Source organism: Rhinopithecus roxellana, chromosome 13, assembly GCF_007565055.1.
Source record: "Rhinopithecus roxellana isolate Shanxi Qingling chromosome 13, ASM756505v1, whole genome shotgun sequence".
NCBI classification, from domain to species: Eukaryota; Metazoa; Chordata; class Mammalia; order Primates; family Cercopithecidae; genus Rhinopithecus; species Rhinopithecus roxellana.
The window spans coordinates 50,301,163-50,320,252 of NC_044561.1; the positions used below are offsets into that span (position 1 = coordinate 50,301,163).

Below are 19,090 nucleotides of genomic sequence, written 5' to 3' on the forward strand. Positions count from 1 at the left end.
AGGGAGCTCTCTTGGTGGGAATGTAAAATAGTACAGCCATTATGGAAAACTGTATGGAGGTTTCCCCCAAAATTAAAAATAGAACTACTTTATGATCCAGAAATCTTATTTCTTGGTATATATCCAAAGGAAATGAAGTCAGTATGTCGAAGAGATCTCTGCACTGTCATGTTCATGGTGGCACTATTCATAATAGCCAAGATAAAGAATCAGCCAAAGTGTCCATTGACAGATGATTGAATAAAGAAACTGTGATGAACATATACACAATGGAGTACTATTCAGCCTTAAAAAAGAGAAACCCTGTCGTTTGCAGCAACATAGATGAACTTGGAGTACATTACACTAAATAAAATAAGCCAGGCACAGAAGGACAAGCACTGCATCGTCTTATTTATATGTGGAATCCTAAAAACTTAAATCTAAAAAGGCTGTACATTAAAAGTACCTACCACTTTTATCTGTCCATGAAAATATTTTTTAAAAATAAGTTATTATTTGGGTGGAGGATCCACTAAGGAACATTCCTGAATGGAACAGAGAATGAACCTCAACACAGATGGAATCTGTCTTAGATGTGGATGTGGCTATGGGCACAGATGGGTGCTTCTAAGTGACTGGGGGCCAAGCCTGGCTGAGAAGCCTTTGGGTACAGAGGGGCTTTTGGGGAATGATCAGGGGTGATCAGGAGCACCAGCGCCTACAGATTGTTTGACAGATGCCAGCAGCCTTGAAATGGAAAAGGAATACACACACATACGTCATATCACCTCTAAACATTTCACTGAAGGAGATTTTCCCATAAATGGAAAGATATGGAGAAACGGTACTGAGAACAAAGCTGGATAAGCGGGACAATCCGTGCCCTCACTCAGTTTCCTGAAATGTCACTGAAATAGGTGAGACTTAGAACTGAATGAAGTCTACTGTAAGTTATTTACCAAACCTCTTCTGTTATCCTACTAGTTACCTTTTTTTGAAGAGGAAAAATAGGAGTTGAGTTTTTCCATTAAGAAAGTCTATTGAAGCTGATAAAGTGGAAAAGAGGGCATCCTTTCTGTTCTTTGATTGATGTCCTATAAGTAACCCAATGGGAAAGGGACCAGACTTTATGATCAGTCCCGTGACTATGAATCCTCTTGGTCATAGAGATTTGTTTTCCACACAGGTACTCAATTTAAAGCATGAGCCAATCAGCTCTTGGGCAGTAAGAAGTCCCTTGACTGTGGTGTTTCTCACATGCTTCTCCTTGCACCCTCATCCAGCTTCCCACAAGGGACACCTACATGACTTCCAGCCTGGCACCCTTTGGACAGAACTGGAACCAGCTCCATGTTGCCTGCTCCTCTCTGCTCTGATACTCCCACATACAGCTTCTTACCCTTAGCTGATCACAGGAGTTAAGGGGAACCAAGTTTGGGTGGAAATCCCAGTTACTTGCTTCCTGCTGTGGTTGTATGTGAGAGGAGAGCAATGTGGCCTCTTCCGCTTGTACCCACTGGGGTTTTTACACATAAGCAAGCCATAAGCACAGGACTGGTGAAGCTCCATCCATCCATTGGTCCATCTATCTATTTGTCCATCCATCCCTCCCTCCCTCCCTCCCTCTGTCATTCATCCATCCATCTATCCATCCATTCATTCAACTACCTGTCTGTCCATCCATTCATTTCCATTCATCCTTCTATCTATCCATCAATTTGTCCATCTCTCCATCTGCTGATGCATTCATTTATTCATTCATTCATTCATCTATCTGTCCATCCATGCATTTGCCCATTCATCTATCCATCCAACATTTCTTGGGTGCCCAAAATCTGCCAGTTTCTGTGTTTGGAGAGGTAAGTGACATATGGGCCATCTCTCAAATTGCTCAGAGTCTCTGAAAGAATACACTCATAAACAGAAAAGCTGGAATTAAGTTTTGGTAAAAGCTTTCATGGACACATAAACCAAATAAACCAGAGCAAGAAGAAGAACGTGATCCTTTGCATGAGCTCCCAATGGGCATCCTAGAAGACATGGTCATCAGAGTGTCAGCCTGGAAGTACTACTGCTTCAGGGAGCAAACGTGGATGAAGTGTGTCCATCCATGTCTGTGATGGGGATGTGGGATTCCTGTTCTCTGTCCCTCTAACACCTCATGCAGACACGTATCCCAACTCTCATAACCTGTGCAATGACTTCTCTTGCTGAACAGCAGCCTTGTCAGCTGCCTTTAATGACTACTACCAGCAATTTCAGGAGAAATTCAAGTTGTTCAAATAAGCATGGAGAAGTGACCTCCCAGAGAGGATTTGAAAATAACACATAGAAAAATGAAACTAAATATGCACTGGGATTTCTGAAACTTTTGACTAAATGTATTATCTATAGGTCCTTGAAATCTATCATTATCTTGTCTTGTAGGTTACTTTCCTCCTAGATTTTTAAAGTCATCAAAGAAATACTGATGATCCCCACTAGGAAAAGAGAAGGAAAATGAGTTATTCAAAATCAGGTACTGGGAGGACTCAGAATTACAGCACTATGTACTGACAATAATTTTAAAAGAGTTAAGGGCTCTTTGATTACCAAATCATTGTCCTACTTCCTATGACATCTATAACTAGAGACCAAGATAACTCATTTTAAGTTTATTTCACAGGATAAGAGTACCAAAGTCACACCCTCTCTAGAAGGCCTTCTCTTGAAAAATGCACAGCTTATTGGTCAGGCACCCAGACTTCAAAACCAGACTAGGACTGAGTGCAGCCCTGCCATTTCCCAGCTGTGTGACCTTGGATGAATTATCTGGCCACTCTATAGCCCAGTCATCAGTCTGTAAAATTAGGGAGAGTAATTATCTCCACTGTGTAGATAACAGAGATGGCAAGCCTTTGTTGCCCCAGCAGGCCAGAGTCATGGCTGCCTTTTCTTCTCTGCTCTTTGCTTTGGGGACATGGCTGATGGTCTTAATTTCATGCCCTTGCACACTATCAGTTTTTGTGGACATCTGTAGCCAGCATTAGGGGGCTGGGGTAGGGCAGAGGTCAAATTAGGTGTGTGTGAGGCAAACATGCTAAAGATGGTCAAACCTGCCACATCATTTCATTTATTTGTGGGAAGCAGCAACAATACATTGGTTTCTAAGGTCTTTCTGGAGCTATGGTTCTCCAAAAAACACTCCAGATTTTAAGCCTCAGGGGTCATCTGGCAATGTCTGGAGATACATTTGGTTGTGGCAACATGAGGAGGGAAGAGTTGTCACTAGTGTCTAGTGGGTGTGGGTCAGGGATGCTGCTTAGCCACCTACAGCACACAGGGCAGTCCCCTCAACAGAGAATGATTTGGTTGCAAATGTCAACTGTGGCGAGGTCAGGAAACCCCGCGAGCAGAGGCCAGATCCTCAGCCTGCATGATGCCTTTTACCTTGAACATGGGAGCTGAGTAACCTCAGCCACCAGCTCTCTCATTTTACCAGAGAGATGTACAGGAGGAAGATCAGGGTACAATGGCACATCGACCAGGGCCGAGACCCCCACTCAGCCTGAGTCTGTTCCTGTTATACTCCCCACCTCATCTCCAGCTTCAGCCGTTTCTTGCCAGGAGTGAACAGATCCAATGTACAAGGATGCATTAGTGACCACGCGCACTCACTAGGATGACACACTTGGAGTTCACTTGTTAGATTTGGTTTGCGTAGTGTGTAAGGAAGAAAATGGGAAAATCCAGTCAAATAGTGTCTAATTTAAAATGCAAATCAGGGTAGAAAGGAAAAGCCTATGATGATAGCGACCATGTATCAGACAGCATTCTGTGTATTTCTGATTCAGTGTTTGCAAGAACCACACAGGTAATCATCATCGTCGTCACACTGAATAGATGAGGAAAGGGAGGAACAGAAAGGGTGAGTAGCCTGTTCAAGGTGACTCAGTGGGAAAGGACAGAGCTGGCATTTGAACACAGACTCTCAGACCGCACAGGCTGCACCTGTAAAACTCCCCTCCCCCCACTCCATCACATCACAGAGAGGCCAGATGGGAGCAGGAAAGCCAAAGAGAATCTGGACTCCAACCAGGTTCTGCCTCCTACAAGCCATGTGGCCTGGGCTGCTTTTGTAACCTGGTTTTTGCTTCATTTTATTTTTGATTTTTAGCCAGTGGGAATTAGCAGCTGTGCCACTATGGTAAGGTTTTTGATTAAAAGAGACGATGGAGGTAGCGTGCCTGACACCACTGCAAGTGAATGTTATTTGTTCTCATTATTCATAAGCCACAATGAAACGGAATCATCTCATAACTTTAGGGGGTCAGCCAGAATTGTTCACGACAACAGTGTGGAGGACACGGGATGGCATTGAGGGTTCCTCCCTCTCCCTCGTTTGACGTGGGCTCCAGATTGAGAACCCATGTGGGGCACAGGTGGGGGTTGTCCAGGCTCATTGCAGGTCTCTACTTTCTGCTCCTTCAGGTCATGTGGTTGTGATTGAAAAGAGGAATAGAGAGATGTGAAGTGGCTGTTTAAAACAACTCCAACTGCTTCCGTGTAAATGATATGTTTGATCCTGAACTGAGAGGGTTGAGGGTCGGGAACCCTGGGCCTCCCCAGAGGCTGCTGTGGGTCTGGGAGCCAGGAATCCTCAGGAAGAACCCAAGTTGGGTCTGAAGGTGACAGTAGAGGCCACTATCCCTGAGGGAAGACAGAAGAGGGAGCAGGGAGCAGCTGGGCCGCCGAGCCCTGCTGTGTGTGCACACAGTGCCAAATAAGCCTGAAGAAGCACAACAAATCACAAGGATGCCCAGAATATGATCTCTAGTTTATAGCATGAAATTTTTACTTTCCTGTTAATTGTACGTTCTGTATAAGAAAAGCAGGTTCCTTTCCTAAGGAGCTTTATGATTTTATTTCATTATTATTTTTTACTGGGGAGAATAATTAGCTTGCACATCTTTTAATTTGTCCTGTTAAGATGTTTGCACAGCAGCCGTGAGAGGCTGGCCAGCCCCCTGCATTTCCATTGATCAGAGCACTCACATGGCTGGCTGTGAGCAGGCTTTTGGGGGAGAAAGTCATTTATGATTGCATCCTTCAGCATGCCGAACCCCTCCAGAAAGGGAAGGAACTTTCTGTGACTCAGAAGTAGCTTTTTGTAGTATAATCAGAGGAGAAATGCCTTTTATACAATAAAGGTGAAGCGGGAAAAAAAGGGGAAACCGCCCCCCCCACCCAACTTGACAAAAGGAATTGTCATGATGTCAGAGGACTGGTGACATGGACTTTTTGAAATGACAAATGTCTCTGCAGAAAGGCCATTCTCAAAGGCCAACCAGTAGGCGTGTGCATCTCAACTCTTGTTATACCACTGACACTTAGTGGTATGAGGTCCTGTTTACAGGAGTGACTGAGGCCACTGCTTGCTGTCACAGCTGAAACAACTGCTTCTGGGTACAATTTTTATTTTAACCTCAGGAATAAGTGGATGGGAAGTGCTTGGGGCAAGCCTCATGGAAAACCCTGGCCAGGGTCAGTCAGGGTTAGGGTGGTCCACCCCTGAAGGAGGGACTCAGATGGCAGGCCCCTGATTGCTGGGCACATCATTCTGTGGTTTCTTATGTACATGTGCTCCACAGCCTGGACTGGGATAGGGCAAGTGATGCACTTGGGACACAAAATTCAAGGTGGTGCTCTCTCAAGCCTGTGAAAATGCAAGGTCAGCCTTGTACAACAATGGAAGCAAGTGTCGCCTTAAGTTTTTCATGAGAAGTGCCTAATTTACGTCACCCTGATGTCACCTCGGATGGATTCTCAGATTGATAAATGAAAACAACTGGTCGGTCAGGAAGAAGACATAGCAGCAGTTTCTCCCCACCCCTGCGTGTCACCATCATCTTGGGAACAAGTTTGAGCACCCCTGGCTTAAAGGCCTATTTCTTTTGGGCTGTCTGGGAACCACCTGAACAACTCTCTCAGCTCTGACGGGAGAAACATGTGGGCAGGAGAGGTCTGGATACCAATGGTGGGGCCATAAAACCACCAAATGCATCCAGAGTCAGAAAAGCAGACCAGGATGGTGGCCAGTGCCCCAGCTTGGTGCCACCCCACAGCGTCACCCCGTCCATGGGGCCTTGGCAAGGCTTTCACTCTGTAAGGCTAAGCTCCCTCATGTGCCAAACAGATATTCTCAACACCCACCTGTCCGCTCCACGGGCAGACAGACAGTGGGCTCTGCTGCAGGAACCGCCTCCGTTTGGACCCCACCTGCACCTTTCCCAGCAGCGTAACCACAAGCAGGTCACCCAACCTTGGCCGGCCACGCTTCCCCTCCATTAAGTGGGATTAATAATGAGAGCAACTACTCACAGGGTTTTGCCAAAATTTTAATGCAGTAAGGCAAGAAAATGCTTGGAACGGTGCAAGTGCCTTGCGCATAGCATATGCTCAATAAATGCTAGCTGTTATTACTATCAGTTTTAATGTTCATAAACTCAACCTTCTGCCAAAGAGCACCAAGATCATTTCTGCACTGCTACATGATGAGAGAGGCAGACATTTCTTTTTTTTTTTTTTTTTTTATCTTCATACATGCCCGGTTCCTGGAACAGCTTTGGGGCCATGTTCTTGAGGTTGGTGGAGATAGCTTTCCTGTCCCTAGCCTCCCTTCAGTGGCATTTTCAGAGTTACGTTTTACTTATTGACTTCCTCTATGTGTCCATTGCTTTATACATATTATCTCAAATCCTCTTGACAACCATGAAAAGTAGGGCTCATTCCCTTTGTTTACAGATGAGAAACTTGGGGCTCTGTGAGGTTCGATAAATGGCTGAAGTTCACACAGGTGGTGGATGCTGGGGACAGGGAGAAACCAACTCCTCAATTCTAAAGCCCACAGGCTTCCTGCTCCCCCACCCCACCCCTGTGCTTAGGCCTGTCTTCCTCCTGACCTCCCTATCAAAGGCAACTCGTGATAAAGAAAACATGATTCCTCCAGGAGCTGAGTGGAGTTTACACTTCAACATGGACTGAAGCCTCCAGGGTAAGAAATAAAGATCTGCAGAGAGAAGCTACGTCCTGGTGAGCAGAGACACGACATTTGTTGGTATCTAGGAATTTTTTGATTCAAATTGGGGTGCCCATGGAGGGGTAGGAAAAACAACTAGTGCTTTTAAAATTTCATTTTAATTTCCATTTGGAGGATGTATTTCATAATACACATACTGTAATTATATCAATACAGGAGTACAGCATATAATTTATAAGGAAATAACCATGCATAGATAGTGGGGCATGTGAAACCATATTTACTGATAGGTGGCAAGATCAAGAGTCTGGAAATGGCTGATGTTGAGCATTTCAGCAGTTTATGCTACACCTAGAGAAAGTTTCCTTGAATTCAGCACATCCTGGGGAGAAGTCCCAATGGATTCCCTAAGCATGTGAATTTTGAATGCTGGCCTCTGTGTGTGTGTGTGTGCATGTGTGTGTGTGTGTGTGTGAGAGAGAGAGAGAGAGAGAGAGAGAGAGAGAGAGAGGGACCTTTATTTCTCCTGAGGCCACTTCTGAGCTTTGAATCAGGAGTGATGTGATCTTATATATCCCTGATGGGAATTATAGTTTGGGTTCCAATTTTTATACAAAGATGAAATCTCCCACTTCCAAGGGCTCCTTCCAGAGCTGAAGCCTGGCAGCCTTGACCAAGGCCATCTCTGAACCCTCTGCATGGAGGTGCACATTGGCTGTTGTGTTCATCCAGATTTTGCCCTAGACCCTCATCAAAACCAACCTGGTTAATTGCAACATTGCCGAAGGAGCCAGGTGCGCAGGCACATGGCGGGTGCTTAACCAAGGTGGTGCTGGATTTGGGGTAAGAGAACATCCAAAGGGCAGCAGGGGCCGGTTACTCCTATGGCAACTGCATTTCTAACACAGCTTAAGGATGTTCTTAATGACTTGGGGATTCATATACATTGCCCTGCCTAATGAGTTCACAAGGTGAAGGGATTTAACATGCAAAGGATTGTGGTATCTGAGCAATGCAAAGGGGAACTGAGGAGGATTAGGAGAAGTGTCTGCTAGTTATGTGGATGCTTGAATGGAATCCACCTCATAAATTCAGTGTCTGCAAAACTGTGGGTAACAGGAGCTGAGAAGACCTGGTTTCTCATTCTGACTCAGGCACCAACCAGCTGTGGAACCCTGGGCCAGTGAACCTCTCTGGTGCCCTAAGGTAGAGAAATGTATAAAAATCACTCCAGCCAAATATTCTGCTCTTCCTTTCTAGCAGTTTAAAAATATTTGTAATTATAGTTTTAACAAATAAATAGTTACATAATTTTTAGATGCCAACTGAAACGATATAGAACTACATATATATAACTCTCTATATAACTTTATAACACAGCACATAAAACTTACAAAGCATCATGTAGACCAATGTCTTATGGTTCATATGTCTCATGGTTCATTTATTTTTTTAACAGATTTATTCACATCTGTAATACAATTATTTCTTTGTTTTGAATACAACCTGGAGGGAAGCATATGGGAGACACAGTCTTAAAAAAAAAAAAAAAAAAAGAAGTAATGATATGGAATGATTGACAGTTAGATAGAATTTTCATTGTCGGCACTTTTACTTCTTTATATGACCCTGCACCTTTCACAGTGCTAATATTTGTTTAAGGTTGCTTAACGTTGTTCCTCTCCTCTAGAACTCCGGAAGTAAAAGCCATTCTGATCTTTAGAAACAGTAGAATCAATAACAATAAATAATAATAAAATAGCAGCCTGAGTTTCTGTTCCTACCTGTCGATGCCTAAATAATTGCATTTTCACCCATTCACCCATTCGTTACACGAAAGGGGCTGGGATAAGAGAGAAGACTCCTGAAGAGGAGAACTACTTTTTCTCCTCCTTTTAGTTCCTCCCTATTCTTGCATGGGTTTTATACACATATGTGGTTTCAGATTTTATGAATTCTATACTTTCAAAGTGGGCGAATGTCAAGTTCAGCTGTGACTGTTAGCGAGCTGGATGAAGCTGCCCAGATGCAGCCTGCAGATGGTATGGAATGAGGGAGGGGCTCGGTGCACAGAGTTCAAAGGGCAAACAGAAGCTGTGTAAGAAAGTGCAGCAAACTGTGGTTGGTGTTAAAACTGCTTCTGGAAAAAATGGCACCAAAACCAATATATCTTAGTTAACCTAAATTATCTTTTGCACATTCTGGGGGCATTAATAAGAAACAAACATTGATAGCTACATATATTACAAAATTTTGCACAGAAAAAGGGAAAGTGCTTCTCTCTTGAGCAATGAGTGCCACTCTGACATTTTTAGTCTTCCTTAAAAATCTTACCCATGATGGGCCAGGCGCAGTGGCTCACACCTGTAATCCCAGCACTTTGGGAGGCTGAGGTGGGTGGATCACCAGGTCAGGAGATTGAGACCATCCTGGCTAACACAGTGAAACCCCATGTCTACTAAATATACAAAATTGGCTGGGCGTGGTGGCACGTGCCTGCCTGTAATCCCAGCTACTCAGGAGGCTGAGGCAGGAGAATGGCTGAACCCGGGAGGTGGAGATTGCAGTGAGCTGAGGTAGGGCCACTGCACTCCAGCTTGGTGACAGAGTTAGACTCCATCTAAAACAAAAACAAAAACGAAAACAAAAACAAAACCCCACAACAAAAACTCACCCACGATGGAATGTGACTATGGAATACCCAGCGGTGTGTTCAGAGTTCTGACTTCTGTTTGTTCTTTTTAACATACCCCGCCCCCGAATCTGGCAAGCTAACTGCTGCAAGATTTTTTGGTTCTTTCTTTAGGATCTACTAACAACAAAAAACATATATATGAAAACCTACACATTTTCCTTCAGAAGTATATGAGAGCTGATCAAGACCAATATATCTCCCAAGGGGAAGAGATGACAGAGGCTGCTCTGTGGTGTTGCTCTCAGGCTATATTTGATTTATTGCTCAAATCTTATTGTTTCATTCTCCACCCAAGACTAGCAAAGTTTTTTTGAGAAGTCACAGTCTCTACAGAGGGTATTCGAACGCCCAGGAGCAAAAGTTGGATGTTGGCAAAGAAAGTAAAAGTAGAATCTTTGCCACATGTTGGAGCTGCATAGTTCTCTTTCCCAATGGACATGTTTCAAGACTGAACATGTTGAGTATTTGATTTAGAATCAATTTAACATGAACTTCGCATTTACGCAAAGCAGCATCAGTCTTGAAATCAGCAGAGCCATCGAGCAAGCCCAACTAGCAAACTGAGATTTCTATTTGTGATGACTTTTTCCATTTGGGGCCCCAAAAATGTCTTGGGGAACTCACTGCTTAAAAAGAAGTCCATCAAAAAACAGACACATATGGACCATGGAATGGGAGGGCAGTGCTGCATACAAAATCAACAATTCTCTAAATGAACACCGATCTTGCAGAAAAACAAAATGAAAGCAAAACAAAAAGAAATTTCTAATTTCAAGAGAAAAACTGAATAACGACTTTCTTTTCATTCATCCTTTCTTTCTTTCTTTTCCTTTTTTTTTTTTTTAATGAAGCAATGACTTTCTCAGGCAGAAAGATTTGCATCCATGCAGAGGAAATAGACAGGGCCAGTAATTACAAAGCAAAAAGCATCTGTAACTTGCAGAAAGTCAACGTATGAATAAGTGTTTATAGCCAGATAGAGGGCAATTATCTGGTTATCTGTTTTTCATATTTCTATCAGAGATAAAATCATCTTTAGGGAAATTTGTGGAGGGTCATTTGAAAGAAAGTTTCCCTCTTTTGTAGAAAAGAATTCTCTTAAAAATTAAAACAAGTTTGGGAGGCTGGGTGATGGAGTTTTGAGAATTTAAAAGAGTGAGGAAGATGGTGGGGGGTGGTGGGAAGCAACTATTTCCAGCTGCGAGAAATCTATCACCCTCACAGCAAGGTGCAGTGGCTCTGATGCAAGCAACATTCCCATAGATACAGGCTGCCTGGTTTTCTGTTGCTCATTCTAAGGTGAGGAGAGGCTCAAGTGTGATTTGGGGCTTTGACACTGAAAAAAGGTGTGAACTTCGATCCATTTAACCAGCCTCCTGCCCCACCTCATCCCTTCTCCTATCCATTTTGCTTTCAGTGGGTCAAGAATAAATATTCACCCTTGGCATCCATCTGCAAATTCCAAGAGGGACTGAAGGAAGGACTTAAAGTTTCTCTGCATGTGTTTCCAAAGCCCAGCTGGCACAGAAAACAAATGATACAAAATATGGCTGAGAAAGCACAGCTTATCTTTGTCACCAGGTCTGGCAGATACGGCTCTGGGCTCACAAGACATCTGCTCCCAGCCACCTTCCTCTCTGCTTCCCTCCACTCTCCAGGCTGGAAAGTGACAATTCCATTGTCCTCAGTTCCCTCCAGCCAGAGGCTTGTGACCTCATTGTGGCCTAAGCAATATGTCAGCAAAAGTTTGCAGAGAAGGGCTTCCCTTCCTGAATAAAAATACCAGGCCCCACAAGAAGGAGTTGAGGCCTCCCATGTCCTTTCGGCCTGGACAGATCAGAGGTGCAGGCCATCGCTCCCTGGCCTCAGCATGGTGGGCCCAAAACATAGGAGTGTCCTGCGCCCCACCGTATCAGCCTGGACTGCTCACTTCAGAACTCTTGTACACCACACAGACCAGTGCCCGTCTGCTCAAGCCACTGTGCTCAGCTTTTCCCTATGTGCAGGCAAACATAATTTTCATGGGTAAACCTAAGCAAGAGCTTTACTCTCTTTCTGTCATTGCAATAAAATACATAATTTCTGTCATGTTTCGGATTTAGTGTTTATTCCTCCACCTTGGCTCCTTTCTGGCATCATTACACAGTGTCATTGCAAGATGGGGGAGGGAGAGAAAGAGAGAGATTCAGAGAGCAAAGAGAGCACAGGACGTGTCTCCCCAGCAAAGAGTGAAGCCTGTGCAAGTGAGAGGAGTGTGTCTGAGCTTATTCTCCCAGCATGTTGAAGACGACAGGAGGTTTTGAGCCCTGTTTTGTGTTCAGGAGCCAGCCTGTGGTCTCTTAAAGCACTCCCTGATTGTGTTCATGGTCAGCAAAGATCTCAAAGGAAATGCTCCCTTTTTAACCACTCCAGGACATCCTAGTTATTATATTTTTTGAGGGGGAAAAGGCCAAAAAAGACATAACTCTTCGGCTTGGCTGGAGGCTTAGCGAAAAGGCTAAAGAAGGGGACTAGTGGCATCTGACGGGGAGGAACAGAGGAGGCCGAGAAACAAGAGTTGCAGAAAAAGTGTTTTGTACATTGTAATGTCTATTCAGGCACCAGAGTAGCTTCTGAAGATTTCTTGAAAAATGGGAGTTGGAGAAAACAATTGCAAAAATGAGGGAAAGTATCTTGCATGTGTGAAGTGATAGGAGAACTATTTTCTAACAGAAAATAAAATATTTTTAAGTGGCTTTGTGTTGTTAAGAAGATTTGTGATGTGTTTTATGGTACCTCTTTCCGATGCATGTAAAGATTTCCAACAGGAACTTGGTAATTTGGATGCAAGCTTGTCTAGAATATTATTAGCCCATTTTGCAGAACTCAAATGAGACACAAAGACGTCTATTGACTCATCTAGGTCACTAGGAAGTTACCTGAGAAACTGAAAATTTGCTTGAGTTTCCTGTGTGGGCCTCCTCTGCTGCCTCCAACAAGACAAGCCATCAAAGCTACCTTCATGTCTGGGCTTTGACAAAAAACATGATCACAAGTGTCCCCAAGGAGCAGGGGAAATGGGAGGCTCTCAGTGGCCCAGAGAACCTGCTCATAGTTACACAGGAAAAATGGCTTTTTCCTTAAGAAGACGCTTGGAGAAAATAAAGCTACACCAGCAGTCTCAATGAAGAGAGATATCTCTGTTGTCCTTGTGTGTTCAGACCAAAGACTTAGCATGACATCGTGCCCCAACTAGCCTCTGTATTTAAAATCAAAACTTGTTAAGTTGAATTTCATAAAGGGCTCTTGCTCTTTCTCCACAAGGAAGGGAGGCTGACCTGCTGTTGAAAAGCCCTTAGGGTGAGTTACCCACCGCCATCCTTGCCCATGTGGGATCCTGCAGCTCTAACTTTGCCCAGGCTGTACTCTCAGCCTAGATCACTCTTCCTTCTTTTCTTTGTTCCCACCTTCCCCTCCTCCAACTCCTGTGCCCCTCTCTTCAGCGAGCCTCCTGTAATGTCCTCCAGGGCATTGTGACCTCTCCCTCCCTAGAGCAGACAGGGGTTGACTGGCTGCCATCTTAGATAACTGAACATTGATAGCCACCATTCAGATTTATTGCTTACTTTATATGGCTGGGCAAAGCACCTTACACAGATTAATTCGGACCGCACAGCTACCTTAATAACAGGTACTATTGCTACCCTTACTCTGCAGATGAGGAAACTAAGGCTCAAGAGAGAAGTTCTATATGCTATTTGATGAAAGTCAGAAAAAAGTAAAGAAAGAAAAGGCCATCACTGTGTCATCTGAGCACATTCCCTGCACGCACCTCCTGTCATTGCTTTCTCTAATATCAGGTGCTCTTATTCCACCAGACTCTTCCCTCTAGGCCCTGGGCTCCTTATTAAAGTCTGTGTGTGCAGAGCAGCCGTGCAGCCCTCCTCTGTCCCAGCATCTCACCAGGCTTGATTTTTCAGTAAAGGGCTACATCTTTTCTGAGCACACCTTTCAGATCCATTTTGAGAGAATGTAGGAACGTCTCAGCTACTCATTTGCTTTCAAAAGCTCAAAAAGGCTCCTTGCCATTCAGAATCAGGTCAGCTGCTGCTTCCAAAGGTGCTTCTGCTACTGGTTGCTCCGTGCCCCTGTACTCGGTGTGTGAGCAGCTGTGGGGCCTCCTACAGCCCCCTAAACCCCACTAGCAAAGTGAGTCTGAAGTACAAAGACAATCCTCCTCAAGAAAGCAGAGCCAAGAGATGGTTTCTTTGGGGGAACCGCCATTTGCTCTTTTAACATTTAAACATTTCAAAATTACTTGTCATTTTCTAAAGCTTCTTGGCGTGCAAAAAGTCTAAATGGCAAAGGCATGATTGTGAGTTTAGATAGTTTTATCACACCTTTTTTTTATAGTTTCAAAATGTATGGGCAGTTTCAGATGTGAAACTCCATCTCACAAATGAGGAACTAGAGTCTGATTCTTCAACATCCAGGAGAGCAGCCAGGATGTCCCATCCCACAGTTTCCTTGTGGGCCAGGGTGAGTCAGATTTGCTAAGACCCACTGTTAGGGACTGCACTGTGTCTCCCCAGAATTAATACATTGAAGTCCTAACCCCAAAGTGCTCATAATTTGCCTCTATTTGGACATAGGGTTCTACAATGATGTCATTAGGCTAGCCCCAATACAATGCAATTAGTATCCTTATAAGAAGAGATTAGGATACAGCACACACAGAGGGATAACCATGTGATGAAACAGGGAGAAGGCAGCTTTCTGCAAAACCAAGGAGAGAGGCCTCACCAGAAACCAGCCTTGCCGACACCTTGATCTCAGACCTCCAGCCTGCCTCCAGAACTGTCTGAAAATAAATTTCTGTGGCTTAAGCCTGAACTCTTAAGATCTTCAGATCTTCAGATCTTAAGAGTTCAGGCAAGCCAGAAGAAGTGTCTCAATAAATATTCTTCTGAAAAGAGCGGCAAGCTGATGCTTAGAGAAGAACTTACTTTATATATGCAGCTTTGTACTCGGCAATTCCCTTTGAAAGACTGCTTCAGTGGGGTAAACTTGAACCACTGAGAAGAGAAGCAGGGAGTCGGTCTCGCTGAGATTTTTACCTGTGGTTCTAGGAACGCAGAGGCATGTGAGTGTTCAGGCTTTGCATAGACCACTAAGCCACTTCTAAGAACAAGGCTACCTGAGCCATTTTGCAAAAATACGTACATGCTGAGGCTTTTCCTCTCCACACCTACCTCAGCTCTTTCTGCCGACACACTGCACTTTTCAAGGGAACCCAAGTTTGGGTTCAGCAAGAATTTTACATTGCACACCATGTGTGATAATTCCAGGAAATTTCAATCGCATCTTGTCTTCTTTCCTAAGCAAATTCGGTGGGAACCTGGTGTGGTGTGATAGAAAAAGCCCCGAGTTTTCTGTGGTAGACCACATCAATTTCATGTGCCAGTCTCTCAGACTCCGGCTTGCCTCTCTCAAGGAAGGGAACAATGGTTTGCTTGGGTTCACTCCTCTCTTTCCCCCCATTTCCACATGGGTATCTGGCTAAAAATGAGTTACAGGTTTCCTTCTGTGAGAATTGCATGGGCTGATAAAGTACCATCCCGGGAAGAAAACAAAGATGCTGTCTTCCCTTTCGGCTCACAGTTGCCGTTGGGGAGGGAACACATGTTGTAAATTATAGGCAGCCAGAAGTGACCGCATTGACCACTGCGAGTGGCCCAGCTATGGCAACAGGCTGAGAACTCTGGGGGAAAGCCATTTGTTGGCAGGGATGGTGGTTCTTCTAGCATCAGGCTCTAAGATGATGACCAAACGGTACCAAAAGAAATGATATTTTGCCCCCTCTCCGGCTCTGGTGAATGATGTGGACAGCTAACCTGGACAATTTAAACCTTTCTGTTGATGGATCACTTGGATGCAATTAACCAGGAAATTGCCAAGATTTCACCTGGCCCTCTGGTAGTAAATCTCAATATTATATTATCAAATTAGAGATTCTAAAGAACCCTGAGTTCCTTTCACTGAAAGGAAGGAGTGGAAAAACCTTTCCAGATTAGCTCTTTTGAGTCTTGTGAGCTCAGGCCCCTCCCTACACTGCCCCCGTGAAAACTAACTGACCCTCGTTCCTAATCAAGGGCAGGTCAGCAGAGTGTCCATTGGGCACAGGAGCCCTGGGCTTGTCCAGGAGACAGCAGCACTCCTGCTATTTCCTGATGTCTGCACAGGTCACCGTGTCCCTCACCATCTTTGCTGTTGGCCAGTAAGGAGAGCCCAGGGGCCAGCACTGCACACTGAAATCCAACCTACTGCTCAATGGAATGCTTAAAAATTTCCTGAATCTGCCTTCCTGAGTTGATAAAATAGGAAACAATACACGTTCCGAGGGGGTATTGAAAGTGGAGTAAAGTCAGGAAGATCTTTTCTTCTGTTATTCAACAAATATTGCTTCCTCTGCTTGTTAGCAGCCCAGAGGAAACGCAGCCAGGGAGCCGTTTGCAGCTTTTTACCAGTGGCCGGTGTGTCTGTGTTACCAACAGAACAACGCTGCAAGACTAGTGACTAATGCATGTCTGCATGATTCAACTTCACTAAAATTCCCTCTGCTGCCAGTAAAGAAGCACTTGAAAACTCTTTAATTTGAAACTTGAGCTTGGTTAATGACTTGCTTTCTTCTCTTTCCCTTTAACTTCTCTCTTGCCATCCCCAACACACACACACACACACACACACACACACACTCTCTCTCTCTCTCTCTCTCTCTCTCTCTCTCTCTCTCTCTCTCTCTCTCGTCAAGTTTTTTTAATATCAGGGACCCGGAAACACAGAGCCCTGTGCATTCACAATAGCATTTGCTGTGATAAAGTGACTGGCAAACCCTCTGCATTCCCCTGCTCACTTAGCTGTATGAATAAATAATGAGTCACAGATACTATTTGGGTGCTCAAGAGAGTCTGTAGCCAGAAAATTAATTATTCTTCTATCCCAGCCCACTCCATCTCGGCTTTGCCAAACCATCAAGAAACACTTTGCAGGCACTGGTCAGAGTGCGTGCCCCGATGCACACGGCAATGCCTTTGTGACATTTTATGTTATTATTTTTGTTTGTTTAAGCACAGCCCTCTTTTACCACGAAAGATACACAAAACACACAGGCACACACACACTCACACACTCACAGCTCAACCACAGCTTTGTGCATTTCAAGAGGCTGGTTTCAAAAATGGAGACAGGTTTTCCACCCTGGCTGTTCCTATTCATAAGCCTGTAATCTAACGACTTCAGCTGTGAGAATGCTTAACTTGGGAACCTTCTTCATTGCCGTTTTCCAGAGAGACCTCAGTATGCCACAGTCCGCTTCCTTTCTCTCTTGAAAGATGCTGGCCGTCTGTTTGCATTGAGGCTACAAGGAAAAACAGCACAGCCCTGTGCTGATGATTTTAACCTAACCAAGTCTGTCAGGCTCCTGTACTCTCTGCCTTGAGACAGCTGCCTTGCCACTTTGGCCCTGAAGTCACCAGGCTGGTGCAAGGCTATCTGAGAGCCTCCACCTCCTGCCCCACACTGGCACCAGCCCTCCTGGCTGGCTTTGTGCATGTGCCTGCTAAGCCCCAGGGCAGGCTGCATTCTGGGCCACACAGCATGCCGAGTTCAGGATAACTCAGACACAGTCGTTCTGGGCAAGGGACAGCAAACTAAAACCCAGGGAGCTTCGTGCAAGCTTCGTAATCTCTAAGCCTTTAAACAAGACCAGCACAACTTACTCACACTTGACAAAGTTCTCACGCACCGACTGAACACTCCAACAGCGTAACTAAGTATTTATTAAAACATTTCTGAAGAGCTTCCATCTGATGAGTAAGTAATCCAATAGCCTTGTAATCATATGCCTCAGTTTGAATTCCTCCCACAAACCAGACAGGGAACCGGCAGGCACCGAGGTATCTCTGCACCGAGGTGAAACAGGCTGCCATTTCATTACAGGCAAAGCTGAGCAAAAGTAGATATTACAAGACCAGCATGTACTCACCTCTCATGAAGCACTGTGGGTACGAAGGAAATGACTCAAATATGCTGTCTGAAGCCATCGCTTCCTCCTGAAAATGCACCCTCTTCTGAAGGTGGGGGACTCAGTGATTTCTTTTACCTTCAGAGCGAAAACCAAGACAGGTCACTGTTTCACCCTCACCCTTCTAGACCTACATCTCTCTTTCTTTTCCCCCCTGCTGGATACCTCTGGGACTCCCCAAGCCCTATTAAAAAATGCACCTTTGTAAAAACAAATATTCAAATTGTTAAAGATTAAAAAAAAAAGAAAGCCAGCGCCGCCTTGGCTGTGGGTTGGTGATGCTTACCACGCTGCGAAACCCTGTGGTTTGCATTCAGTGTGATTCGTCCTGCCTGCTGACCACTGTGCTGGGTTCAGACTTCTGACACTGCCAGGCTACCCAACTTGTGGTTCTGTGGTTGTTTATGAGGCCCAAAGAAGTTTTCACACAACCCAAATTACAAATTTAACTGTTCCCCTTTCCACAGCCCATCTCAATTGGTTCTTGCCGATCACGTGACTTCAGTGATGTCAATTTTTTTTTTTCCTTTCTGAGCAATGCCCTTCCTTCCCTCCACCTGCCCTCCCCCAGGCTGTGCAAGAAAATAGCCGAGTAGACTTTGCAAGAGGGGGGATGTAGAAAAAAGTGACTCAGTCACTTATTATATCTCAATGGTCTTTGCTGATTTAGTACAACTCGGCTCCTGTTGTTATTTGTGGTTTTTGGAACTACTGATTATTTTGATAAAGATTTCATTGCTGCTTATTCAATAGTAATTCAACGCTGGCATCAAGCCGCTGCTCCGACAGGATGTGGATCCCATCATTTAAAATGCTAGGCATCAGCTCCGGGAGAGTTAAGTGCTTGGTAAAGTCTATCATGGCATAAGTGAAACTATAAAAGGGAAAAATAAATAAAAAGAAATATTTTTGTGAGAGTCTGACCCCTACAACGGGCTGGCAACTCACAGGTATTTTAAAGCCCAGGAAAGGAAAAGAATTTTACTTTTGAAATAAAAAGACTATTTTAATGACACTAAAATTATGTGGTTTTATTCCCCCTAAATGGACAACTTTAGTATGTATCTCAGTAAAGAGATAAAATCATAGTACACTCTTAACACACAGACACACACACACACACACACACACGCAAATTAGGAAGCTAAAGGAAAACAAAGCAAAGAGAATTTCTGTATTTGGGACAAAGCAGTGGTTATCTGCAGCTGTTTATTTGTGTTGTCACTTGGGAAGGCTCCCTGCATTGCCTTTCTCTAGTTCAATTCAAATGAATAGGCTAATTTACACCTGTAGGTAAAACTACACTTTGAGCACATGAGGATCTCACAATAGA

At 44.4% G+C, this 19,090-nt stretch overlaps 1 protein-coding gene across 4 annotated transcripts in view; it reads right to left on the reverse strand.

Annotated features, from left to right (window-relative positions):
• Positions 1 to 18,200, reverse strand: part of RUNX1 (RUNX family transcription factor 1) — a 264,620-nt gene extending 246,420 nt beyond the window's left edge. For 2 of the 4 annotated variants that reach the window (XM_030915785.1, XM_010358872.2), the window contains exons 1-2: positions 18,044 to 18,199; positions 17,719 to 17,835 (exon numbers count right to left, since the gene is read on the reverse strand). In XM_030915785.1, coding sequence (XP_030771645.1) covers positions 17,719 to 17,776 — 58 coding nt within the window. In that variant the 5' untranslated portion in view covers positions 17,777 to 17,835; positions 18,044 to 18,199. Of the gene's footprint in view, positions 1 to 17,718; positions 17,836 to 17,957 lie in introns of all 4 variants that reach the window. The other 2 variants (XM_030915786.1, XM_030915784.1) reach the window with 2 other exon arrangements.
• Between the last annotated feature and the right edge of the window lie 890 nt (positions 18,201 to 19,090).